The sequence below is a fragment of the Nicotiana tomentosiformis genome, chromosome 8 (assembly GCF_000390325.3).
Source record: "Nicotiana tomentosiformis chromosome 8, ASM39032v3, whole genome shotgun sequence".
In the NCBI taxonomy this organism is placed as follows: domain Eukaryota; kingdom Viridiplantae; phylum Streptophyta; class Magnoliopsida; order Solanales; family Solanaceae; genus Nicotiana; species Nicotiana tomentosiformis.
Window position 1 is genome coordinate 112,909,909 of NC_090819.1, and position 27,176 is coordinate 112,937,084.

Sequence of the window (27,176 nt, forward strand, 5' to 3'; positions counted from 1 at the left end):
TTGTCCACACTATAAATTCAACTGTACTGTTTACGGGTAAATAAATATATATTTTTCGGCTACTATTTTCAAAGCGGCTATACAGTGTCATTTTACCTTCAAAATTGTGTGGACCTGTCAAAGGTGGGTTGGATAAGTAGAAGCCCAAAGTAACATGGACTTGAAGTGCGTTGAGCCCAGCCCAATGTATAACATCGTAAGAATGACAATATAATTACTTACATGCCACTAGGGTTTTAATAAGTCCCCCTCACCTTTAGCTACTCATTTTAGTCGGTTTCATCGTCTCCACTGTTCGGCCCGCTCGGTTGCCTCCTTCCTTCAAACCCTAGTAAGCGCTCTCCATTTGTATCTGTCTCTATCTGACATAGAATAGGGTCTTTTTTGTTTGCAGATCTGAAGTTATTTTAGCGTTTTAAGGAAACTAAGGACTTTGTGTTACTTGAATGCAGGAACTGAGGTAAGTTTTGAAAAGGGTAAGAGAAAATGTCGGACAAAACCAAAGGAAGAAAAGAAGAGGTGGTGACGAGGGAGTACACTATCAACCTCCACAAGCGCTTACATAGCTGGTATACTTTCTCTTTTATATATTCTTCCATTTTTTCCCACCTTAGATTCTGGTCCCCCTTTTTGGTAGTTATTAGTCTGGGCTTGTGTTTTCTGATACTATTACTAGTTACATTTGTATTTGAATGGATGGCGTTTGAGTTCTAGATGATGTTCAGCAGTGACTGATTCTGTTTAGTTCATGTAAGAATTATTGCTGTTTGTGCAAATGTTGTTCATTTTTTGATTTTATCTACCATTAATTTAATTTTATTGACATATGCTGTCTGCTACTGCTAACTAATAAAACCATTTTTTAAATAATTTTCCCTCAGTATTTAATGCCATTGTGGTTGGTCATCTTTCGATGTGCTGCTCACTGTAATTTCTTAACCAGCGTGTTAAGCTGTGATTTATAGTCCCAGTTCACGTTGTCTCTGCCATGGACTGGGATAAAGATGGGTTTCAGCTAGCCTTTTCTGTAGGTTATTTACATCGTGTTTGGTGTTCGATTAGGAATCTGAGAGCAATTCCTTTTGTGAGCCACAAAGCGAATGCAGAACATTACTGTTTACGTTATACTTTCGACATTGGAAATAGGAACTTGAGGTTGCTCCACATATTTGCTGCTTTGCAGCAACCCCCTTCTCAAGAATCTGACTTTTGTGGTTTGAGCTCTTTTCTAAGGTTTTGCAAGTTATAGTGCTGTTTTCTAAGCAATATTTTGTGATTTGACTTTTTTAAGATTGTTCCTCAGTCCTCTCTTGTTTAAGTTCTTTCTTAGGCTATCAAAGTTGTTATAAGGCCTTCCTTCATTATTGGTGTAGTAAGCCATTTTTTCTGTTATTGACCTTTTCTTGTACTTGTCAAGAAAAGAATTAACCATTTAGTAATTTGATCCTGTGAGTCTTTATGATAGGATTGTTGTCTAACATTAAACTTTTGTATTGGCTAACAGTACATTCAAGAAGAAGGCCCCAACAGCCATCAAGGAGATCCGGAAGTTTGCACAGAAAGCTATGGGCACCAAGGATGTAAGAGTGGATGTGAAGCTGAACAAGCAAATATGGAGCAGGGGTATCCGAAGTGTTCCAAGGCGTGTCAGAGTTCGTATTGCTCGCAAGAGGAATGATGATGAGGATGCAAAGGAAGAGCTATACTCTTTGGTTACTGTTGCAGAGATCCCGGCAGAGGGATTGAAGGGTCTTGGTACCAAAATCATTGAAGATGAGGACTAAACTGTCGTTGTTAGTGAAGAATGCTAATATTAAATGCTGTTTTCATTCTTTTCCTAGTGTTATGAGACTTTCAATTTTGTCAGGGTACTTAATGTTTATGTTTTATCAAGCATCAGAGGTGTTACCATGAGTTTATGTGTTTGCTTCTGTTTTCTGTTTCCCATTGTTATAAATTGGTTTGTAGCTACAGTTATAAATGCATAGTTTGTGGGAAGAACAGTAAGCAATTGAACATTGGAATTGAGTGGTCCAAATGGAGGGAAATTGATATTGCGATGAATAGTGAGGATTATAGCTGATCCCAGTTAACTTAATATTGATTCACTAGTGGCGTTTGTAGTCCAACTTGGACATCTGTATTGTGGCTTCAGTATTGGGTCAATGGGTTGTGTATTTGGGTTTAGCAACATGTGTTTTGAGGTTTATGCTAAATTCTGTTCAAGTGATGTTCTACTTGACAGTTATATCATAGATGAAGATTTAGTGTCAATGCCAATTTGAATGTGGACAATGAAAACCGAATTACTACATTGGGTGGTCTTGTTGTATGTCATGTTTTATCGAATGTGTTGCTTTACTTTTCATGTCTTCCTGGTGTCTTGACTCTTTATCTATGTATCATCTTACGAAGTTAGAGCTTCGAAAAGGATGAGTTAGTAGAACACTTGTGCCAGGCAAAAGTAGGGCATTATTCATGAAAGAATATCTTGCATGAAAGAGTTAGTAGCTAATAATTCCTAAACTAGCTGCTGAGAATATCTTGCATGAAAGAAACATTATTCTGGACATTAGCTCTTATAAATGAAGTGGCAAATTAGAAAATTTAAAGCAAAATACTGTTAAGAGGTCGTGGATTTCTGGACAAGTGTATGTCAGAATAAGTTACAAGGTTTTTGAAGAAATAAGGCTATGTTTAACTGATCCCTTAGCTAATAATTCCTCAACTTGTTCTATAGGGTTCATCCTATAGTGTGGTAACTTGGGAAGTTGAGTTGCAGGGATAAAGTCAATGGCATGTCAAATGTCCCTCGGAAGAGGTAGCTAATTAGGAAGTTTCTCAGGCACAACTTCAAATTCAGGGAGAATTGAGTGCACCTCTTGTGAGAAGAATGAACGAGATGCTTGAGAAGAGAGAAGAGGGTCTTTAGCTACAAGGGCTGGAAAAAATCCGCTTTCTAGTTGTCATTTCCGCGACAGATGTGACAAGAATTCAAGCTCTTTGGAACAATACTCTGAGACGATGACCCACTGTTGGACCTAGAAATTAGATCATGGGGTTTAGCAGGCGTTGGAAGTGATTGTCTTGCTCTTGAACTTAAAAGGAGCAAGTGTTTTCTCTAGCATGGTTAATGGCATCTTTTATCAAATAGCAAGCCAAAGAATATTTGAGCAACATTCATCGGTAACATGTCACAGTACACATCTTGTTAATTTCCTGTATGAATAGGAAATGTATCATAAGGCATCTTTGGGTAACGGGTTAGGTATTTTCTTCACCCAAACAACCTTAAAAGGTATAGGGTGAGGCTCCACTTTCAAGTTGAGGCGTGGTATAGCACGTTTTCCTCGGCCTCGTCCAAAGGAGCCACAATTTCCAGTAGAAGCAGATGTAGTGGATTGATCTTTAGCGGATACAAATAGGCAATTTGTGGGCTATGATCGTCAGTTGGATTTGCATTAATGTGAACTGTGAGTCAATTGATGTAAACTGTAAATCGGCCAAAGGTGCTGAGATTAAAATATTTTCCTAATTGCTTCATTTGGCACATAACCGTTACATGCTTTAAACTACAAGATAAAATCCATCAGTAAAAAAAATAGAGGGAGAGTGCAGAAAGCTGCCTCATATCCAAATGGCTCACAAGTTAAGCAAACAAGTTTCTAACAATATCGGAAACTAGACAAATTTAACCTAATCAAATACAGCCGATTTCATCTACAGCCACATCTTTGTAAATTCCAAAACTGCTGCATCATCAGCTTTGGAGTAAGCATCTGTTAGGATGTGAAATAGCAGCTGCCTTTGACTTCATTGCCGATGAACAGAAACCTTCTCTGCAATCAACTTGATCTGATTCAATCGTTCATCCACAAGTTTCTGCAGCTGCTCCTCCACATTACTTTGATTGTCAGCCTTCTCTATGCTGCTAGATTCACCATTTTGCGATTTGAACATCACAAATGACATCTCCTGATCATATTCAGTTGGTACATCAATCACCTGTTTCCCGTTGCCTTCTGAATCTTTCCCAACAACTTCAGCCTTTACTCTGTGCAAAACAATTGTCCTGTACGTCTCCCTATATTTGTCAATTGGGTTCAAGCTAAGATAAATAAGAATCTCCCAACATTGCTCAAACTGCTTCTTGTTGATTTTCAAAGTTTTCCTCACATCTTCAACAGCATTCACTGGAGGACCATACTTGCAAGTGTAGCTTTTTTTAGAAGGATTTTCCTGCTTTAAACGTGATACAACTGAGTTTAGCGCTTGCTGGATTGGGTCATATACAAGCAAACGCTCCACATCAATACACGATCGAACATGTTGAAGAGAATCCTCTGGCTCTTCAACAGTCAGGTCATATACGTTTTCTGATATTGCAACCCTGTTCAGCACCTCAAGAAGAAAACGACCATAACCTTTACGCTGGTAAGGAGGCAAAACTAGTATCTGCCAAAATCCAAATCAGTTACAAGTTAGAAAGAGCTATATCAATAAAATATATATGTTATGATCATGCCTAACTGTCAATTATTTACCTGCCCAAGTCGCAAGCGTTTACTTTCAGGATAACGGTGGAAACGGTAGACAGCTGCAAAACCAAGCAACCTTGAAAGGCTTTCTTCCTGGGTATCTTTCCTTTCCTGGATTAGGAGATAAATCTCCCATCTAGGATCAAGGATGTCAATAGGATTGCTACCTGGTTACAAACACCGCTATAAGAATTGAAGCCAGCCATAAATAATACTTTTTTCAAAAAAAAAAGCATACAACCCTTACCATCCACTAAAAGTAGTACAAGTGGCACCAATCTGCTATAAAGGTGTCCTACAGGCATGCCAACAATCCGGAATACCTGGACCAATTCCGAGAAGGATAATCAATCCTCAGCCTATTTGTCACAAAATACACAAACATAATATTTCAACTCAACATGCTAAGAATACACATGCAGAAGGAAGTGAACTTTCAAATTTTGAGAGAGCACATAACAGACACAGACAGAAGCTTCCAATCAGGCAGGAGTAGCTTTTTATAACATTTGATACCCAAATAGTAGAACGAAGTTCGCTAATATATATGGTTCATAAATCATTATTCCATGTCTAGAAGATATCCTTCACCATATTCCAAGCTAACACATTGGATTGGCAGATGTAGTTTAGCTGCTTTAGTACTAGTTTGTTCCAAACCCTTAACATCTTAAAAGAGAAACACATAAGAAAGATATTATGCAAAACATGCACTAGACTAGAGGCATAAAACAGATATGATTATTGTCATCTCTATCCTAACAAGTCAAGAAAACGGCCAAAGAAGACACCTCTGCATCAAAAGGCTCTGATACCGAAAGACAATTAGATTCAGTGCTACAGCCATTTGAAACTTTAAGCTGCAATGCTTCAGCATTTGAGACAACAGATCTGTGTGCAAGCATTAGAAAAAAATATTATTCATCATGGATGGTAAGAAGAATCGACATGAAAAAAAAGGTATAAGAAAGTTATGGACAAACCGGACATAATGGCTTTCAGTTGAAAATGTTTGCAGGAAGGCATCTTTTTCATCAACGAGACTCTCAGCAAAAATATTCTGCTAGAAAAATCACAGTTAAAACCTGTCTTGATAATAAACACTAAGAGAAAATCCATAGTCATTACCTGTAGAGCAGACTTTAGATCTGTGATACCTCTTCCTCCCTAGTAATCCAAAAAAAGAAAAAGAAAAAAGAAAAAAAAATCATATATAAGCGAGTAAGAAATAAGTCACACAAATCCCGAGAGGTAACTCTTTCATAGAGAATTGCATTTTGGCTCTTATTCGACTGCAAAGAACCATTTGTAATGAGATATATCCAGAAAGTCTTCTGAAATAACTCTCAATGAGATTCAACCCTTAAAATTCATGTACACTTGAGTGATAGGAGCAAAAGCAATAGAAGAGCGAAGCACAGGGGTAGATTTACAGGAGAGACTATGGGGAACGTGAACCAATGGTCTCTCCGTAAAATTAGATATTTATGGTGCACGTGGTTGAAGGTTTAATTATTTACCAAGAGGGATAGCGATCAATTCCCACTTAATACATTTTCTCATCCTTTTTTTAGTAGTACACCCATGTACTAGAAATCCTAAATCCGCCTCTGGCGAAGCATAGGGACATTGACAAAAATGCAACAATTTTGTTTAGCATCACTAGAATCTAGTTCACTCGTTTATACATAAGAAATTTGAATGGCAGGAGCAAAAGCAACAAGCAAACTAGGAGCAAAAAAGGATACTCACATCTGATGAGCTTTCAAAGGAAATATCAGCATAAGCATGAAAGGATATCAAGCTAACCCAAATAGTGATCTGCAAAATGGAAGACATGAAAAGATCAACTAAAAGAACAATCAATACAAGTAAGAGCATTATCAAAGTTATGTAACAATTATACATTATATCATCCCCCCCCCCCCCAAATGGAAGTGGAGAGGGGCCAACTTTTTCTGACTGTTTGTGCTGGGCGACTCCAACTTTATGATATTCATTCAAGATCATTACTAAGGTCTCCATTATATATCTTTTGGTCCAAAAAATTGTATCCTTATTGGATCAGACCTGTTAAGAGACACTGAAACAGAAGATTCTGGTGAGAAGCCAACACCAAATGTGCAACCTGATATCTAGATAAGCAGCAACGGGAGATGACGGTGCAGTCTAGAACTTTAAGTTCCTGAGTTCATCTCCGTTCCAGAAGATGTAGCGTAGCTCATGTTAGCAAGATGATAGCAAATGTACTTTAGAAGGACTAAGCAGAACTTAGATACTCATCCCATCCACGACCTTAGCCACCTTGCAGCCCATCTCAAAACCTCAAAAACCCTCGCACACACCCTAAAACTCTTTCTTCTCTCCTCACAAATATAGAGTCCTTCCCTTCTTTTTTTCCAGCTAAGGACTGCAGTCCTCCCTTAAACCATGCAATCTCACCATTAACCTGATAGACCAACATCCCTAATCCATTATGAGACGTGTAAGAGAGAGAAGATAAAAGGGCAGGTCAGGAAATTTGTGGCGGGGAAGCAAACACCACATTCTAATAGCAGGCTCTAGTTACTATCAAGTCCAATATCAACACCAATCAGACACCTCTCTGATACATGTCCAACAGACCAACACAAATGCAGTCACATCATATCTTTTTTAGTCCAAAAACCTGGACACTCATGTCACTCTACATGACAACTTTCTGCATTATTTTCTTGGTCTGAAGATTCTTTTAAGTGTATCCAGAACAAAAATTAAATAATAAATGAACTCGGAATAAGTAAGCCACAAAGAGCACTTCTGAGAAAGAGGGTTACCTTCAGACCCTGATACCCAAAAATTTTGCCATCGTCTTCAAAAAAATTATTCAAGTCAACTGGCTCAAGACAGAAACTGTTTGGGGAGTCCACATCCTCTTTACTTGAAACTAAGAACAAGCAAAAAATACAACGTGTTATGGGACCAGTAAGGAAGAGAAACAGGTTCCCAAAGCCAAATAAAGAAAAATCATGCCAAACTAAATTATATTATCAAGCATCTCAACTTTAAACAATGTGTTAGGTCCAAGTTAAACCTAATGATGAATGAGAAAAACCAATCATCGGGATGTATATCATTTATTCTTTAGCAAGCCTCTAGAAAAAAGAAAATGAGACGTCCAATGAATTAAAGAAGAAACTCTATGTTCCAATTCGAAATCCATGCCTACAGTGTATATTTGTTTATGAATAGACCAAGGCAGAGCCAAAGCTTAAGCAAATGAGCAGCTAGATCAGGTACAACACCAATATCTAGATTGAACTTCATTAATCTCTAACTTGGGGAAAACTTACATACACTAAATTCCAGCCAATATTAAACTAAATATTCTTACTCTACATAGAGGCCTGAAAGAGAAACTCTAAAGGATTTTCCTTTTTCACATTTAAAAAAAAAAAGGAATAAAATAATTCATGGTGAAAATCAAACTATCAAGCCAGAATGTTAAGAGCTGGATATTTCACTTCACTGGAAGCTAAACGATAGGATAGTAACATTACCACTCCGAAAAAACTGAACAGAACAGTTGACTAATTTTTCCTTGGAGAAGAGTAAAGTTCAAACCTAAGTATATAGTAATGCACTCGTTGGCTTCAATTCCAGTATCTGCATAGAAAAAGAACATCAAGCAAAGACGACGTGAATGATGAGAGAAGCTAGAAAACGCAGCTGAAGACTGAAGAAGAGGAAATGAACCAAGGAAAAGTGATTCAGAGGTGAATGAATACTCACCAGTCTTAGCAAAACCGACGCGACGGCGCTTCTTCGGGTCGTCGATTGGATCGGAGGAGGAGGAAGAGTGATGCTTCGTCCCCATTTCGCTGGTTAGGGTTTTGCTCCGAGCGGGAAAATGCTCTGAGGCGGGAAAGATGGAATCGGCTGTGCATAATTCCATTATATAAGCTGTGCTGTGTGCCCGCCCTTATAGATCTCGGGTCATTTCCTCATTTCACTGACCAAATATCTGGGCCGGTTTATATGGGCCATGCTTCTAAGTCCTATTCAGGGCCAGGCCTTCTTCAAAGATCCAAAGTGAATTTTGTCATGAAGAATTAACCCAAATAGTCATCCACCCAACTGATTAAACTAAAAATAGCCGGTGGAGGTATAATATATGAATAATTTATATATTATATATGTATAATTGTATATAATCATTGTATAATATATGTATATGGCTATAAAAAATAAATAATGAATATGACTGACTATTTGTGTAAAGATCACAATTGTCATATTCAAGAATGGAAAAATTAAATGGTGTAACTAACTTATACAATGTATTTACCATACATAAATGCACTTTGAAATAATTATAATTGATAGCTACTGTTTCTATTTTGTAGCAAAACTCCAACATTAAATATAGTATATACAGTGTATGGAGTTACATATAGTTATACATATATATATTTCAGTGCATTATATGTATTGATACAACCATTAGAGTGAATTTGAGTCACACACAATGATAATAACTGTATGTATTACTGTATTTCAGTATATTATATGTGTGATACAACTATTTAGAGCGAGTGATACAAGTTGGTAACAATTGAATAGTTGCTAAGAATGATAATTAGGCAAACTATAGTGACGCATAGTAATTAAGTTCTAAATTGTTGTGCTTTATGAAAATTTCTCAGCAAGAATCAAGCTGACCCATAAGAGTGACCATTAAGGATTTATGTTATAATGTTATGAGTTTTCTATGTTATATCATCAATGTAGACATGTTATAACAGGTTACCATTTGTATTAAGGTACCAATAAATGTTGCCTAAAAAAAAGTTAATTACCAATCAACAGCTTCAAGTACATAATTAAGAATATGATTAAAGCAATAACGAGTAAACTGCCGCATGCAAAGATCATGTTCAAAATCCAGGATCACCTTTTTAAGGCTAATCGTAATAACCTTCATACGTCCCAAGTCTATAAAGGGCATTATATTACAATAGTCAGGCCTAACTAGCAAACAGCGATAAAGATAATTTCATCTAATAATACGTAGTAGTAAGTATGTGTTGCACTACACTGAAACAGCACGTCGATCATAAGATAACACACACGACATGCTCGATTTTATTGGCCCCCTTGGGATTTTAAAGGCTTTATGGAGAATAGCTTGAAGACTATGAGAAAATGATTAACTCAAACAGATATACTCATTCACTTGTCTCATTAAGTAATAAAACAGGTTTATTCTGCTTCTTAAATCAAATTATAGTAGTTACAGAAAAACTGAAGAGTTCTTTCTCTCTAGCTGAACGGTGAATCATTAGTGTATCTAAGCATAAACTTTCCACCCTAACCTGAAAAAATAAATTAAGAAAAAGAAAATCACACTTCGCCTACTAGATAAGAGTGTGCATTTTAATCATGTGTTTAATGGGCAAATCAGAGTGTTTGTAGGAATTAACGTCGTAAATATCGTTGCTTTCTTTATTGAACCGTAAGTATGAGTGTTCATTTTCAAACTCTTTGACGAGAAAGCAGTCGTTCTTTTTCACAACCTTCCAAATCGATTGTCCAGCTGGCACTATCGCATTTACATTTGAGGTTTTACCTATCACCAATTAGTATGTTGTTGATAAATATTGAAATAAATAACGAAATAATGTACCTTGGGCGTTTGGTCTAGTGGTATGATTCTCGCTTTGGGTGCGAGAGGTCCCGAGTTCGATTCTCGGAACGCCCCACTTTTTACAGATGCTATTTAGCGTTACATTTTTCTAAACTGTTTCTATTTCTTTTAATTTCCTTTTCCTTTACTTACTAAAACAGTAAAAAGTATTCCTTCAGTTTCTTTATGTGAATTTATTTTATTGGAGCACAGAATTCAACAACAACCCAGTAGAATGTACGCAGACCTTACCCCTACCCCGAAGGAACAGAGAGCTTGTTTTCGGGAGACACTCGGGTCATAGACAATAGATCTGTAACCCCAACAGAAACCAGAAAAGTAGCACAAATTCAAAAAAAAACAATAACTTTTAGAACTTTTATTCTTTCATATGTCATTTCGTGTAACTATGTTACCGTTAAAAAGTAAATTGAAAAAAATAAATTATTTTTAAATGCAGAAAGACTTATCTCGTATTAAGAAAATAGTGTCACGTAACAAAGAGAGGTAGTGGCTGCTTTAATTTCTTCCATTTCTTGACAACTAATTCTGAAATAAGTTAGCTCCTTCCATGACTCACTGACTATAAACAGACTCAGATATGAAAGACTTTCAGGGAGTTGCTGGAGATATGGGCAAGAGCGAGTAAGCATGTGTTTTCACCACCTAAACGCTCCTTAAAAAATACAACTCTTTTGATAGTCATAAATATAGAGTAACAATCTTATAAAGGCAACACGAAAAGAACCTTATTAAATAGTCACTGTTAAACTTAATTCATTTTCTACACCATAAAAAGGTACTCCACTTATTTGAATGGTACCAACTACAAAGATTCATCAACCAATATTGGAGGCGAAAGCAATTTATTTGTTTTTTTTCACAGAATGCAATTGATTTCTTTAGCTACTTAATTCTACATTTTTCGAATTTTATAGCAATAGAAAAAATTTAGTGGCAAAAGCTTAACTTTCGGGGTACTAATTCACAGCATCAACGATGACATGACGTTTTACTTTAGGCACAAAACCGATCACAATTAAGAACACCAGTCATCATCTTCTATAGAAATAACATCAACAACTTGACTTTTAATGCGCTGCCGGAGTTCGATTCCTACTCCAGCATTTGCTTAAATTTTTATTCGACAATGGTGCCCCCAACTTCCAAATCTTGAGCCTGCCTCTGCCAAAGATGCAACAAATGAAGCCAGCGAAAAACCAACCAACCAACCAGAAAGCTTACCCTGGCACTAACAGTACAGGCTAAATTTTGCGTTTCTACTGCTTTAGTGTTGTCCGTAATCCGTGAGATTATAGTACTACACCAAACTTGAAGGAAACAATGTTCTTGTCGAGTAGTGTTGAACATCCAAACAGATAAATCAATCTTCTTTCTAATTGCAAAGAAGCTTCAGGCAGTCTGAATGACTACACGCCATCAATAATCCAGGCATCTTTTGTTCCTTCTTTCCATGTTCCCCATCTCAACCTTACCTTCGAACATTGGGCAGTGCACTTTGTTATGAAGTCGCTGGCATCATTAGAGCGAAGACCACGGGGAATAAACAATGCCATGTCACATAAGCTAGTGCAACTATTCACTATATGGGAAATGAATTTTAACGTCATGTCAACATTAAGCATCATCAAATATGCAGTAATCTCCTTCAACCCCTTGGGATATGTCCTCACTTCTAATTCTAAATCACCAACAGAAAAGTTCCACTGAAACGCTGCCCAAACTTGAGGTGCTACAGTGATAGATTTAACATTAGGAAATTCAACAAACAGCATTTCAAAGCAAAATGTTATCTGTCCTAATAGTTCTGTTCGATTTTTTGCACCCAACACTAAATTGTTAACGGTTCTACCAAATTGAAATGAGCAAAGCAGGTTGCCAAGGTCGGGTGACACGAGATGCAGGGTATCCAAGTTGTGAAACTCTTGCACTTTGAGGCTGCGTGCTCCCTGGAGAGTGAGGTGTAGATAAGACAGGGATGGGGTATCAATAACAAGCATCTTTGGCTTCACACAACGAAGGTTGAGTTGGACAAGTTTGGGTGCAACTATAGTCAAATAACGTGGGCCGCTTGACACTGTCCAATGACAATGTTTGAGGTGCTCGAGATGAATCTTAGGTTCTTTAAGTCCTTCGACCCCAATCAGATTCAAAACTTGCAAATATGGGAAGCACTGGTTCACCTTGTCTAGGTTTTCATCATACAACGTAATAAATTCCAGTGTCAAAGTTGTAAGCTTGGGCATCAGAAGCAAACCATCCACGGACAGCCAAGAATTCTTAATCTCTAATTCAAGAAGATGAGGGCCTGCATACACGAGAAAACACTTCAGTATTCCTGGCTTTCACTCATATATGTCTACTTCTAATCATCAAAAGATCACCAGATCGCTCAACGTAAATGACAAAGGCAAGAACAGTAATTCAAGAAACTGAGACAAAAAGAACAATACATCACTATCATGGGAGTAAATAATGAGTTCCTTTTCCCCATCGTTGGATGCAGGGGAAGGCCATTTTTAATTCATTTAGTTGATCTAAGGGCTAGGATTAGGCTATAACATGGAATGCACTGGATAGAAAAAAATTCAAAATTAATAAAGTTAAAATTCCGTTTCCTTTTCAAAGTTCCTTCCTTCGTTTTTCTTGGTTATTCATTCTCTTGCTTTCTTGAGACCGAAGAAAAACCAAAGTGAAAGACTGGTCCCTTTTTCCTGCCTATTATCAATTTCCATTTTTTTCTATCCTTATTTAAGGGGAGGGATGGGGGTGTTCACTTGTTACACCTCTTCCCCCTTCCCAAATACAAGTATAAAATATAATCACAGAAGAGCAAGGTGAAAACTGAAACATGCAATATTTAGAAGCAATTTACCTTTAAACTTCTCATTTTATCCTTAATAATATGATTTATAACCAAACAAAGATACATAGCTTGTTTAAGATCAAAAGTTTCAAAAGTCTTACTTTATTTCTTAAATTGCATGCCCAATCAACAATGCCACAAAAATTGAGTCATAGTAATATATTTAAAAATAATTTAACTTTAAACTTCTAATTTTACCCTTACAGTTTGTTTGGATGATTGTTATGTATCGTTTTATAATGTACCGTATAGTATTGTATTGTACTGTATCATTTTGATATATACAATGTTTGGATAGATTGTATTGTTTGCCATCGTTTTACGATGTTATGCACTAACAATATGAAGAATAAACTAACAATATTATAAAGAAAAAGTAAGGTACGATATAAATTATTATATAAAAAGGTAAGGTAAAGGATAAAATAAGATTATTTAATAATAAGAAAAGGCAAGATGAGAGGAAAAAATAAGGTAACGACGTGACCACACCAAATCGGTCGTTCCATAAAGTGACAATTTTCGTTGTTACGTAACGACGGATTTAACGATACGATACAATAAAATTTAAGTAACAATTAAAACAAACATTGTATTTAAATTTTAAAGTAACAATACGATACGATACAACAAGTAACAACCATCCAAACAAGCTGTTAATGAGATGATTTATAACCACACAAAGATCTATGGCTTGTTTTAGACGACATTTCAAAAGTCAGTCTTTTCTTTCTTAAATTTCATACCGAGTCAAACAATACCACATAAAGACTTTCTTAAATTTCATACCGAGTCAAACAATACCACATAAATTAGACCAGAGGGAGTAATATATTATTCCGTGGGTGGGGAATTCAACTGTATACAGAGAACTCTTTGTTCTTCCGGCAACAACCATTCCAGACTGACATGTTAGCTGACAACTGGACATAGAATATTTATGTTTTTCGAAATAAAATTTTACATATTTGAAAACAATGTAAAAAATGTCACCATGACTTTGGGTACTGCAGGCGTATCGAGGTTGAGGAGGTTGCGGGAGCTATGCGTAAGATGAGTAGGGGTAGAGCGACCGGGCCAGACGAGATTCCGGTGGAATTTTGGAAGTGTGGGGAGAGCAGGTTTGGAGTGGTTGACTAGGTTGTTTAATGTTATTTTTAAGGCGAAGAGGATGCCGGATGAGTGGAGGTGGAGTACGGTGGTTCCATTGTATAAGAACAAAGGTGATATCCAGAGTTGTAACAATTATAGGGGTATCAAATTACTGAGTCATACCATGAAAATGTGGGAGAAGGTAGTTGAAGCGAGGGTGAGGATGACAGTGTCTGTATCCGACAACCTGTACGGGTTCATGCCGGGTCGTTCGACTACAGAAGCTATACACCTTGTTAGGAGGTTGGTGGAACTGTACAGAGAGAGGAAGAAGGATATGCACATGGTGTTTATTGACCTAGAGAAAGCGTATGACAAGGTTCATAGAGAAGTTCTCTGGAGATGTCCGGAGGCAAAAGGTGTATCGGTTCACTACATTATGGCGATTAAGGACATATATGATGGGGCTAAGACTCGGGTTAGGACAGTGGGAGGCAACTCTGAGCATTTTCTGGTTGTAATGGGGTTACACCAAGGTTCTGCGCTCAGTCCGTTCTTATTCGCCCTGGTGTTGGACGCGTTAACACACCATATTCAAGGGGAGGTACCATGGTGCATGCTATTCGCCGATGACATAGTTCTGATTGATGAGTCGCAAGCCGATGTTAACGAGAGGCTGGGGGTTTGGAGACATGCTCTTGAGTCTAAGGTTTTCAAGTTGAGCAGGACGAAGACGAAATACCTGGAGTGTAAGTTCAGCGCTGAGCCGGGGGAAGTGGGCGTGGATGTGAGACTTGAATCACAGGTCATCCCTAGTAGAGGCAGCTTCAAGTACCTTGGTTCGATTATCCAGGGGAGGGGAGATCGACGAGGATGTCACACACCATATTGGGGTAGGATGGAAGTGGAGGTTAGCATCTGGAGTCCTGTGTGACAAGAGAGTGCCACCGATACTCAAAGGTAAGTTCTATAAAGCGGTGGTTAGACCAACCATGATGTATGGGGTTGAGTGTTGGCCCGTTAAAAACTCACATATCCAGAAGATGAAAGTAGCAGAAATGAGGATATTGAGGTGGATGTGCGGGCACACTAGGATACATAAGATTATGAATGATGATATTCGGGAGAAGTTGCCCCCATCGATGACAAGATGCGAGAAGCGAGGCTTAGATGGTTCGGACATGTTAAGAGGAGAAGCCCACATGCTCCGATACGGAGGTGTGGGCGGCTGGTTGTGAAGGGCATGAGAAGAGGTAGAGGGTGGCCTAAGAAGTATTGGGGAGAGGTGATCAGGCAGGATATAGCGAGGCTCCAGATTTCCGAGGACATGACACTTGATAGGAAGATGTGAAGGTCGAGTATTAGGGTTATAGGTTATGAGGTAGTTGAGTCTTGCCTTACTTCGTACCATTGTGAGACTAGCCAGGTAGTGTTTTTGTCTAAGATAACTAGTGGCAATGTTGTGTCTTACTATTTTGCTTTTCAGTGCAGGTCCTATTTACTAGCTATCGCTTTTGCTTTGAATCTTTCTTCTGGATTTCATAGTATTCATATTTTTTCTATAATTGTTGTGGTGATACTAATATTGTCTTTTTTTTGTCCTTTTGTCTATTGTCTTTTTTTGTCCTTTTGTCTTCTTGGCTCGAGGATCTTTCGGAAATAGCCTTCGGGGTATGGGTAAGGTTTGCATACACAATAACCTTACCGGACCCCATTAGTAAGATTTTACTGAATTGTTGTTGAAAACGATATAAAAAGTGCTATAAATCATAATAATACAAAATTTAAAATATTTAAAAGGGTATATTAAAAAATCACAGTCAAAGAATAATTAGTTTGACTTTCGAAATCCAAATGGTTATGTGTTATTGAGAGAGGAACTCACAATAGGAAGAGATAAGAGCAAGGACATTTGATCGTTGCCAACGAGACTGAACCCAAAGGTCCGATATGGAAAGAGCTCTCAAGTTTTGGTTAACCTTAGGCAACCAGTGGGCAACAAAATTAACATCCGTCAAGTACAAATCATTCGCAATTCCGAACGGTGTCGCATCGCCGTAAGACACCTTTCCGAAAGGTTTATCGACCCCAATGGAAACGGCTTCCACAATGCTCAACTCAGAAATCAGTTTATTGAAGATTCGCTTGAAGGGTGTAATGGAATCCCGGGTTTCAGGAGATCGGGACTTGGTGTAACGATCGGAGGAGCAGTAGAGATTGATGGATCGGACATCGCGAGAGAGTGCGTTCAGGGTTTTCGACGCGACTCGGCAACGAGCTAGATCCGTTGAGTCAGCTAGTCGGCTGAGGATTTCGAGGATTAACGGGGGAGGTAGGTTATCCATATCCATAGCAACGGAGTGGGAATTACAACAGATGTCACTTCTATGTCTAAGATTCAGAGACTCTCTTTGACCAAACTACCAAACATCCCTTACTTTGATGTTAAAATAGCTTTTTTTAAAAAAAGTAATTTTAAGGAGTTCGTTTTTGATTAATTCAGTTAATATTTCTTTTTAATGTATGATAAATAGGTTGGTTTAACCAATCTTTACAAATAGTGCAATTGCAACTATTAGAGCCTGTTTGGTTGCTTGAATTGGAGAATTAAACTCCTAATTAATTCAGCATAGCTAAATACTACTCTCTCCGTTTCAATTTAGATGGGTAGTTTGACTCGGTACGGAATTTAAGGGAAAAAAAAAGTTTTTGAAATTTGTGGTCTTAAAAGCTTAAGAGGTAAAAACTTTAAGGGGTCATGACATTTGTGTGGTTATAAAAGCTTCTCATTAAGGATAAAATTAGTAAAATGACGAGTTTAAAGTTGAATTATTTCCAATTATATAAATATATCATTCTTTTTTAAACAAACTAATCAGGAAAGTATGTCATCTAAATTGAGAGAATGAGTACCTTGTTTGGTTGCAATTTTGCATCTTTTAAATAATACTTGCATTGGTTATGTATGAATTGATGTATTATTTTATGCTGATAGAATGTGAAATAAGGATACTATATTATTTAAAGACAAGAAATGCCCTTAAAGTATTCATTATTAATCATCGCATAATAAATTTTTATTATTAATCATCGCATAATAAATTTTTATTATTAATCCTCACATAACAACCCTTGTGATATTAATCATCGCATAAACAATCCTTGTGTTATTAATTACCCATAAACAAATCTTGTATTAATAATCTCTGCATAACTAATATCGGAACCAAATGGTGTGTTAGTTTATTTAAAAAAAGAGATGAATTTAAATATTTCTCATGAAAAAGCTTGGTTAAGGTTTTTATTTAATCTATATCTATATCTATACTATATTAAAAGCACGAAGGCCCTTAGCGAAATGTCGTTCGTCTTTTTTACCATTTAAAAATAAAGTTTATACGGGACAAAATAGGCATTTTATTATTTTTCCTAAAATTTAGGATTCTAAAATCAACTAAAATTATTGTTATTAATTATTTCCTTATATAAACAATGCAAAAGGTCCCAATATTTAGGACTTAAAAAACTAAAATTTAGTACTTATATAGGAGTGCAAGCGTTTACATGTTTAAGGAAGATTGAAACATTAAAATATCTAAACTTCCTTTTGAGAACTTTTATTAGTGTGACATAAAAAAACACACATTTTATAAATTTAGTGTATATAACCGAAACAAAAAGGTACAAACATATTTTTTATATTCGTTAAAATCTCAAATTATAATTTTCTATTTAAGAATTGTCTATAAATGTCTGATTATGGGTTTGCACTCCAATACAAGATCCTACATTAGGATTTAGCAGCTAAATAATACTCTAACATTGTAAATAATTTAATTTATTTTGAGTACATTAACAATATAAAATAATATTTAAGCAAATTTTATCTCATATCATAATGATATAATAATTTAATTTATTTCATTTTATTTCTTTCTAGTAAACTTTGTTGCATTTAAATATTACTAATCTAATAAAATTATTTGTATGATAATTATATGTAACAATATATGGAGTACCTTATTGTTTTTCGTATTCTTCAATTTGAGTTCAATAGGAATAACATGAAATTTATACGAGGTACTTTGAGCAAATAAAATTTATTTTCTTAAGGCTATGAGAACATAGTATAGTTATATGATATTTGACAAGTCAGTATATTATTCTACTCTCTTAGAGCTATTAAAGCAATTGCACAACTCATATATCGAAGCTATATAACTTTTGCATGATATAATTTTTTTCTTTATTAAGTTGGCTAAATAGGATCAATAGTCATTGAAATAAAGAACACGCACCATGCGCGTACTCTAAAGCTAATTTAATTAAAAATAAAATCAAGATAAAAAAGTATATATTAAAGTTTGTAATCAATATAAATATCGTTAAACCAAAGCAAAAATATCGGATATCTGGTATAATTACTTACTAGTTTTTAGAAGCAAAGGTTTTATTTTACATCTCCACACATTTTACCTCATTTTCTTCCCCAAATCCATTTCTTTCCACAAGACATTATAGAATAACAAAGGTGGATGCATGGGGTCATATAACAAGAATTTTTATTTATTTCAAACTATAGAGACACAATACATTCACACAGGTACAGCCAGATCTGTCAATTTATTCACAAGAAACCATAACAACAACAACATACCCAATGTGATTCCATAAGTGGAGTCTAAGGAGAGTGCAGTGTATGCATACTTTATCTCTACCTTGTGTGAGTTAGAGAGGCTGTTTCCGACCTCCGACTCAAGAAATGCATTTTCAAAACAGGTTTGAAAAATACAAGAGTAAAAGAAAGCTAAGATGAAAATACTGAAGAAAAGAAAAGTATTGACACCAAAAATAATTAAGGTAAACAAAGTAAAAGAAACACCAGTAGTAACAAAATCCAAAGGATTGAAAGTACTTTCTAGGTACTATGCGACATTTGAGTAAAATATACGATCACAAGCGCCTGCAGATTGTAATTCCATCCCCTAAAGGTACTTGAGAAAGTCGAATGCGGGTATCAGCAGCCAAGAACTTGTTAAATTCAATGGTGTGATGTCTGACTGCTTTCAATAATTCTGAAACAGACTCCTCTGGCATTGCAACAGTTCCAGACCACAGTGTGTTATCATATACTATTATACCTCCAACCTTCACAAGCTGCAGCAGTCTCTCGTGATACTTTTGATAATTCACTTTGTCCGCGTCAATGAATGCAAAGTCATAACTTTCTTTGTTGTCATTCTACAATTGATTCCATGAAAAGCAGCATATAAGAAGAAGATACATGATTCTAGTTGTCTTTTATTTTTTCATTATTCTGTTAAATCCATCCCAAAGGGTTAGGAACCAAGTACAAGAAATAACAGAGAGATATTGAGTTATTTTTTCTCACATCTTCCAACAGTTTGTCAAGGACCGGTAAAGCTGGAGATTGGATGAAATTGATTTTGTGCTCAAGTCCAGCCTTTCTGATTACTGGCATTCCCATCTCATATGCGTCCCGATCAAGGTCTATGGCAGTAATCTGCACCAACATAGTTGTTTAGATGTTATTATATGCACTAGAGAAGACATTTTAGGGCGAAAACAAAGATTTACAGTTGATACTGGCCTTGCCATCATCAGGAATTGTAAGAGCTGTAAGTAGCAAGGAATATCCTGTGAACACTCCAATTTCTATTGTCTTTTTGGCGTTTACTAGTTCCAATAGCATGGATATCATTTGGCCTGCATCTGGTGCAGTCGCCATCAGACATCTGAGGTTGTAATAAATGCAAAATGATACACTTTAGAAACCAGCTATATTACATAAACAGACAAATGCTTATGCCTTTCATGATTCAGATGTAACATCATGTTAAGAATGACATTGAAAATGGCCCCATAACAACAACAACAAAAAAACCAGTGAAATCTCACAAGTGGGGTCTGGGGAAGGTAGTGTGTACGCAGACCTTACCCCTACCTAATGAGGGTAGAGATGCTACATTGAAAATGGCCCCATATGTAACAATAATATGTGGTGAATGTCCCTGCCTTGTTTAAAGAATTAGATGATCAAAAGAAGTTTGGCGATTTTTAAATATGATTAATCATCTCAAGTATGGGATAGGATGACGAGAGCATTAAAATACCGTGGATGATTGGCAGTAATATCTCTAATCTCTTTGAGAGGCTCTGGTTCGCGTGGATACACATTAGTCTCCAGAATATACTTTCGCCATGAGAAAACAATAGCTGATCAGTAATTTCAATAAAAGAAAGAAAAAGTGGGACAGCAAAATGCATATAAGAAAAGAGTACCTCATACAATTCTTGACTCTGCAGCAGTCCCTTGGTAGACATCAACTTCGTCTTGTCTTCCATTTCTTCTAGTTCTTGACAAAAAGAATACAAAGGAAAACAACAAATTAGAATGAAAAACTAGCAAAGTTCAGGTGAAAACTTAGGGCACTAAATGAATCTTAACGTATTGATATTTAAAAGATGAACTTCCAGTTGAGTTTCTTGAGCATCTAAATAAAGACTTATTGTGACAACATGATCTAAATTCAGTCAAAAATGCCTCTTTAGCTACCATATTAATTTTATCATTCTAACACGCTTCTTGGAAAATGGCCTTCAATTCCTTGATGTCATATGGTTGGAAAAGCTTTCAAGAACAAAGGTGTCCGAGGAGGAATGTAAGGTATGATCCACATTGAATTCAACTTAGCCCATGTCTAACTGAGACTTGCAAGAGAAAGGATAGGGATTCAGCTCACTGAAGTAGGTAAGTAAGCCTAGCTAATTTACAGTACCACTCATTCATTTATTTTTTTCTTTGGTAAATAATGATAATATGCTATTTCTTCTTTTTTCCACAAAATCTTACAATCGTTCAACGTATAATCAAAACGGTTTGCTGTTTAAATATCCCTTTTTACTAACAATTTGATCTTTTCTTCTATTCTTTTAACATAGAAAAGCTGCACAAACAATCTATAAAGAGAGATTACAGATACAACCAAACATAAAGTGCTATATTGCTGTGGCCACCCGCCCACCCCATAGGTAAAAGGATATAATCTCAGTTTTATCTAGAACATGCAGCCCTTATTGTTTAATCGATAGAAATAGATCAATTTAAGTTGTGTGCACTGGGAGTGTATAGTTTTTTTACGCCATCAAATTCAAATCTTGCAACCATAGATAAATCTTCATAGCAAGTCTTATATCGTAACTTAGGAAATAGAATTACCTGCTACAAGTGGTTAAATTGACAATCCTTAACTTTGTACTCGAATTGAAAAAGAAGAAAAAAAAAACACAGTGCCTATCAAAACTAATAAATCTCAGAATCACACACACTGGATCTTTGTGTACAACAATACTAGAAGTGTATGAGTAGATAATAGAGAAAGTCAACAGACATGATTATAGTTCTAATAACAATACAAAGCATCTGATTCCCAAAATTCCAGAGAAAAAGGAAGAGAAAGAGAGAGTACCCCGCTCGATTTGATTAAATCTTAGCTTTCAGAAGAAAAGCAAGAATATGGGATTCTCCGCTCAAATGAAGTGAAAATCCAAATGAGTTCCTGACGGTCTTCACATCTGTTTTGGTTTCTCGTTAACTTTTGAAAAAAGATGCCGTCACTTCTGTCAAAATGAAGGATACGAGCTTGAGAGGGAGAGAGGGTATACAGAATATTCTAGAGAAGAGGCATCAGTTGGGTATCGAACAAACTGTTTCCACTTAAAATATTTGTACAAAGGTCTATACACGTACAAATAATACTTCCCGAAGTAATGCTAATAATAATTAATATCTATCTATCTATCTATATATCTTTATCTATCTATCTATATTATTATAAAAATATTTATTTATATCTATATCTATATTATTATAAAAATATAAATATTAAAACGCTAAATGATAAACAATTAAAATATTCCTAAAATATTGATAGAGTTTTATACCCTTTGAAAAGAGAACTAAGCTCCATTCTATGTTGGATAAAATTGTAATCTCTATTAGTATTTTAATACTAGATGAACTAATATTTAAGATTTTCAAGTTGGCTAAGAATTCGTCACTTTCATCTCCTACCAAAACTTTATTTTTGAGTTTCAATAATAAATACTTAACCTACTTTAGAAAAACTATTATCATTAAGTTTTCCGTCCTATTTCAACTAAATTACTTATTGATAGGGGAGATGCCTCATGTTCCGTTTAGAATTTAAGGTGACGTCCTGCACCAATTGTATTTGAATTGCAATCGAAAAGATTTGGTTTGCTTCGATTTGTAGTGACATTGTAACTCTTCCCTCTTGGGAGTTTGAATCAACTTTGGGACAATCTGTTGTAACTTGATTCCAAGTCAAAACGTCAAGAGCCCCAATATCTTTATAAAGAGACTCTTTTCACCGATTACATGCCATGAAATTTAAGTGCCTATTTTTTTTGAATTGATAATGATAATCAACCGTGGTCGATCAACAAATCCTAGGTGATAAACTTCATATACTTTTTAAATCTACAACCATATTCTTATAGCGTAAGAAGAAGTTTGTCGGTGATTTTATTCTCAACGCCCAGTTCAAAATTTTTTACTTTATTGTTTCATAATTATTTTATGTGTTCTAATCAAATATTATTAAAAAGCAAAATAAATATTATTTCCCCTACATCTCTTTTTTCTTTTCCTCTTTTGGTTGTTGCTTATTTGCTTTATATATATCACGATTAATCGTTCAAAATAAATTTCAAAAAAAATTTGGTTGAGAAGTATTTTCACATGCCTAATTAAGATTTATATTTGGAATGTTCCAGTTTTACCTCTTGTTCGTGCAATTTTATTATTTATCATACCAGTCTATTACTTTTTTTGGTCTAAATCCTTGTATTCATTTTTATAAGATGAAGACAAAACATAATATTGCTTTAGGTACATATATTCTACCAATTATTCATAGATATTAGTACTATATTAAAAGCATGAAAACCCTTAGCGAAATGTCGTTCGCCTTTTTTGCCCTTTAAAAAATAAATTTCACACTAGACAAAATAGTCATTTAATTATTTTCCTAAAATTTAGGATTTTAAAATCAATTAAAATTCTACATATTATATCTTTCCTTATTTGAAATTATATGTAATTAGTCCTAACTCACGTATGCTATGACTCAAAAAAAGTTTTTTTATTGTTGGAGAAGAAAACTTAAATTTTAAAATAGCAATGTGCTTTGTTGACCAATAAAATATATCATCATTTAATTATTTCCTAATTTTAATAGAAATATATCCAACTTTAGACAAAATCAATTGTAAACAAAACGTAATTAAGTTTTTCTCCAATTATTCCAACAAATGACAACATTCTACATTTTTGCTATAAATTTAACTATTTATTATAAAATATTAAATCAACATTAGTCATTTATGGACTTTACATTGTAATTTATCAATTTTTTATGAGCTATAAGACAATGTCTTCATTCCCATAAGACTAACAGAATTAATTTGTCAATTTATTTTATATAACAAATCTTAATAACATTATTTAATAAAATTATTTTTATGTTATTGGTTATATATATCATAAAATAACAATAATTTTCATAAGATATTTCCATATAAGTATGCATAATTCACAATAAGGTATCCGAGTACTTTTATGATCAAGATTTCTTTCGTTTGCTGTGATCATCAATCGTCTTTTATCAAACTTAGAGAAAACTCAATTTTTTTTAAACAAAAATATTCTATTTAAAAAGGAAACTCTAACTTCTGTTATGGGAAACTTTAGTTGATTACCAAACGAAATTAGGATTTTTTTTTTATACCCTTTTTATCTATATTTTGAATTGTAAAAATGTTATGTTTTTACTTTGAACACAATTTAATTTCTTCTTAAAAAGTTCCAAGTTTATTTTTAATTTCATATAAGAAAAGAACCATTCTTACTTCTTTATCAAATTATTTTTAATGTGAATTTATCAACGACACTAAAAATATTATAATTCAAACAACTATTTATGGATGTCCATATTATTTTAACGTTGACATTTTCTCTTAAATCTTTCAATCATGTACTATTTTTTAAAAATAATATACATATATAATACTAAAATTATTTTACAGTGAATGGAGTAATAGGTAAAACTAAAGCATATTGTTAGTTTGAAAAATAAAGTTAAGTTGAAAAAGGTATTTGAAAACTACATTTAGACTTACCTTTTAAAGTTGTTTTCGAAAAAAAGTTTAAGAGTTATTGACAAAATGAAATGTTGTTGTAAGCATTGTTAATACAAATTAATACATTATACCTACTCTGCTTAGACTTCTAAACTAAAAATAAAATTCATGTATCAAAATTACTCTAAGGCTTATGAGGACTTATGTAGCATAATGTTTATTTCTTTATAGAATTAGCTAAATTGAATTAATATTTATTATTTTTAGAAAATTATATTATTTCATTTAATCTTTTTATAATTCAAGAAACTTTTCTTAATACTCATTTATGTGATTTTAAAAGAAAAAATTACTCATGACTTGGGATACACGCGTAACGCGCGTACACTAAGACTAGTTATACTAAAAGCACGAAGGCCTTTAGCGAAATGTCGTTCGCTTTTGGCAATAGTTATTTTAATTGATTTTCTACTATTTAGGAGTAGTTACCTTTTAGGTTTATTTTTTATTTTTTTTTGTTAATGAAATAGGAAATTTCATATATTTTGGAGTGCTAAATATCTCCTTTTAGGTTTACGAAGGTAACAATATTAAATTCTTGCAATTCACGTTAGGTTTCGTTTGATTTCTAATTTCATTTATATTTAGATTTCTCCTTTTTAGGTTTAGGAAGGATTTTTATTTAATAAAATTTAGGGTTTTTTTGTTAATAAAGTTTTGATAAATTAATTCTTTATAAATATATGTTAGGTAAAACACGTGGATTTTGAACTCAGTTTAGGAGTTTTTATTTTTTAATAATTCTTTTGTGATTTTTAACTATACATAATGTGATTTTATATAATTCTTTTTTTGTTTAGAATTGTACACACAAGTACTTCTAAAAAAGAAGTTACAATTCCAGTTGTCATCATCAAAATGTTGTTGTTCAGTAGCAACTACAAAACTAAGGGGTTTTATGTTCTTTTTCTTTGACTTTGAGCAAAAAGTTTTTGTAGTTGAAATTTATATTCACATATTTATATTAGTAGTTACTTTTTGTATTCACGTATTTGTAGTAGTTAATTTTGTATTCACATATTAGCAACAAGAATTTGACAAGAGGGGGTTGCTCTAGTAGTGAGCACCCTCCACTTTCAACCAAGAGGTTGTGAGTTCGAGTCACCTCAAGAGCAAGGTGGGGAGTTCTTGGAGGGAGGGAGCCGAGGGTCTATCGAAAACAGCCTCTCTACCCCAAGGTAGGGGTAAGGTCAGCGTACACATTACTCTCCCCAGACCACACTAGTGGGATTATATTAGGTTGTTGTGGTTGTTGTTCTATATTAGCAACAAGAAAAAAAAAATCTATTTTTATAAAATTAAAATAAAATTAAATATGACGAGTAGTGGGATCTGGAGCTACACTTTGGCTAAACCTTGGATATCCAAGTGGATTACCTTTGGGAGTTAAGTCGAAGATCACGACGGTCTTGTGAGTAACTGCGATTACAGTTTTCTTTCATAATGTTTTCTTATGGCCTCACCTCTCAAACTCGACAAAGTTACCTACCTTTCTTTCAATACTTTAAGATGGAAGTACATCGAGTATAGGACTTTCTCAATCTCCATCCAAACAGATTTGATTTCTTATTTTATTTCTTCTCTGCTCCTGGAAATATATCAAGATCAAGGATGTTAAAAAGACAGAGTCAACTAATAGATCAAAGAGTTATTTTTTTTTTCTAAAGTGGCATTCTCTCTTCTATCTATCTTTATTGAATTATGAACTTCAGGTGTTTATATATTATATTATACTAAAAGCACGAAAGCCTTTAGCGAAATGTGGTTCGCTTTTTTTACCCTTCAACAATAGAGTTCACGTTGAATAAAATAGTAATTTAAGTTATTTGCTTAATATTTGGCAATAGTTATTTTAATTGATTTTCTACTATTTAGGAGTAGTTACCTTTTAGGTTTAGTTTTTATTTTTATTTTGTTAATGAAATAGGAAATTTCATATATTTTGGAGTGTTAAATATCTCCTTTTAGGTTTACGAAGGTAACAATATTAAATTCTTGCAATTCACGTTAGGTTTCGTTTGATTTCTAATTTCATTTATATTTAGATTTCTCCTTTTAGGTTTAGGAAGGATTTTTATTTAATAAAATTTAGGGTTTTTTTGTTAATAAAGTTTTGATAAATTAATTCTTTATAAATATATGTTAGGTAAAACACGTGCATTTTGAACTTAGTTTAGGAGTTTTTATTTTTTTAATAATTCTTTTGTGATTTTTAACTATACATAATGTGATTTTATATAATTCTTTTTTATTTAGAATTGTACACACGAGTACTTCTAAAAAAGAAGTTACAATTCCAGTTGTCATCATCAAAATGTTGTTGTTCAGTAGCAACTACAAAACTAAGGGGTTTTATGTTCTTTTTCTTTGACTTTGAGCAAAAAGTTTTTGTAGTTGAAATTTATATTCACATATTTATATTAGTAGTTATTTTTTGTATTCACGTATTTGTATTAGTTAATTTTGTATTCACATATTAGCAACAAGAATTTGACAAGAGGGGGTTGCTCTAGTGGTGAGCATCCTCCACTTCCAACCAAGAGGTTGTGAGTTCGAGTCACCTCAAGAGCAAGGTGAGGAGTTCTTGGAGGGAGGGAGCCTAGGGTCTACGGAAACAGCCTCTATACCCCAAGGTAGGGGTAAGGTCTGCGTACACATTACTCTCTCCAGACCACATTAGTGGGATTATACTAGGTTGTTGTTGTTGTTGTTGTTGTTGTTCTATATTAGCAACAAGAAAAAAAATCTA

At 34.5% G+C, this 27,176-nt stretch overlaps 4 protein-coding genes and 1 non-coding gene across 5 annotated transcripts; 2 read left to right on the forward strand and 3 right to left on the reverse strand.

The window, feature by feature from the left end:
• Positions 1 to 193: 193 nt before the first annotated feature.
• LOC104094409 (large ribosomal subunit protein eL31) lies at positions 194 to 1,914 on the forward strand. The gene is made up of 3 exons (XM_009600340.4): positions 194 to 331; positions 453 to 569; positions 1,505 to 1,914. Exons 2-3 carry the CDS (start codon positions 487 to 489, stop codon positions 1,782 to 1,784), a joined length of 363 nt encoding a protein of 120 aa, XP_009598635.1. The 5' UTR covers positions 194 to 331; positions 453 to 486; the 3' UTR covers positions 1,785 to 1,914.
• A 1,599-nt stretch (positions 1,915 to 3,513) lies between these two features.
• On the reverse strand, positions 3,514 to 8,467 carry LOC104094410 (histone acetyltransferase type B catalytic subunit). The gene is made up of 10 exons (XM_009600341.4): positions 8,310 to 8,467; positions 8,142 to 8,183; positions 7,355 to 7,464; positions 6,291 to 6,359; positions 5,667 to 5,705; positions 5,522 to 5,598; positions 5,330 to 5,429; positions 4,786 to 4,861; positions 4,545 to 4,705; positions 3,514 to 4,455 (listed from the first exon to the last, which is right to left on the reverse strand). The coding sequence occupies exons 1-10, from the start codon at positions 8,392 to 8,394 to the stop codon at positions 3,814 to 3,816; spliced, it is 1,401 nt and encodes a 466-aa protein (XP_009598636.1). The 5' UTR covers positions 8,395 to 8,467; the 3' UTR covers positions 3,514 to 3,813.
• A 1,739-nt stretch (positions 8,468 to 10,206) lies between these two features.
• TRNAP-UGG (transfer RNA proline (anticodon UGG)) lies at positions 10,207 to 10,278 on the forward strand. The gene has a single exon. It is a non-coding gene; the product is annotated as a tRNA-Pro (tRNA).
• An 875-nt stretch (positions 10,279 to 11,153) lies between these two features.
• On the reverse strand, positions 11,154 to 16,615 carry LOC104094411 (F-box/LRR-repeat protein At4g29420). The gene is made up of 2 exons (XM_009600343.4): positions 16,068 to 16,615; positions 11,154 to 12,532 (listed from the first exon to the last, which is right to left on the reverse strand). Exons 1-2 carry the CDS (start codon positions 16,531 to 16,533, stop codon positions 11,634 to 11,636), a joined length of 1,365 nt encoding a protein of 454 aa, XP_009598638.1. The 5' UTR covers positions 16,534 to 16,615; the 3' UTR covers positions 11,154 to 11,633.
• A 2,112-nt stretch (positions 16,616 to 18,727) lies between these two features.
• On the reverse strand, positions 18,728 to 21,907 carry LOC104094412 (probable caffeoyl-CoA O-methyltransferase At4g26220). The gene is made up of 6 exons (XM_009600344.4): positions 21,673 to 21,907; positions 20,486 to 20,559; positions 20,317 to 20,396; positions 19,794 to 19,938; positions 19,575 to 19,706; positions 18,728 to 19,423 (listed from the first exon to the last, which is right to left on the reverse strand). The coding sequence occupies exons 2-6, from the start codon at positions 20,546 to 20,548 to the stop codon at positions 19,136 to 19,138; spliced, it is 708 nt and encodes a 235-aa protein (XP_009598639.1). The 5' UTR covers positions 20,549 to 20,559; positions 21,673 to 21,907; the 3' UTR covers positions 18,728 to 19,135.
• Positions 21,908 to 27,176: the final 5,269 nt, after the last annotated feature.

Bases quoted from the DNA above. Each gene is read 5' to 3' on its own strand.
- LOC104094411 (XM_009600343.4), bottom strand. From the start codon at position 16,533: ATGGATATGGATAACCTACCTCCCCCGTTAATCCTCGAAATCCTCAGC. The intron at 12,533-16,067 runs GTGAGTTCCTCT...TCGTGTATGCAG, and splicing joins TGCTCTTATCTCTTCCTATT to GCCCTCATCTTCTTGAATTA.
- LOC104094409 (XM_009600340.4), top strand. From the start codon at position 487: ATGTCGGACAAAACCAAAGGAAGAAAAGAAGAGGTGGTGACGAGGGAG. The intron at 570-1,504 runs GTATACTTTCTC...ATTGGCTAACAG, and splicing joins CACAAGCGCTTACATAGCTG to TACATTCAAGAAGAAGGCCC.
- LOC104094412 (XM_009600344.4), bottom strand. From the start codon at position 20,548: ATGGAAGACAAGACGAAGTTGATGTCTACCAAGGGACTGCTGCAGAGT. The intron at 19,939-20,316 runs GTATTTTAATGC...TTACAACCTCAG, and splicing joins ATTACTGCCAATCATCCACG to ATGTCTGATGGCGACTGCAC. The intron at 19,707-19,793 runs GCCAGTATCAAC...ATGTTGGTGCAG, and splicing joins CAATTCCTGATGATGGCAAG to ATTACTGCCATAGACCTTGA.
- LOC104094410 (XM_009600341.4), bottom strand. From the start codon at position 8,394: ATGGGGACGAAGCATCACTCTTCCTCCTCCTCCGATCCAATCGACGAC. The intron at 4,862-5,329 runs GTGTCTTCTTTG...GAATTGGTCCAG, and splicing joins CAGAGCCTTTTGATGCAGAG to GTATTCCGGATTGTTGGCAT. The intron at 4,456-4,544 runs GTAAATAATTGA...GGATTTTGGCAG, and splicing joins AACGCTTGCGACTTGGGCAG to ATACTAGTTTTGCCTCCTTA.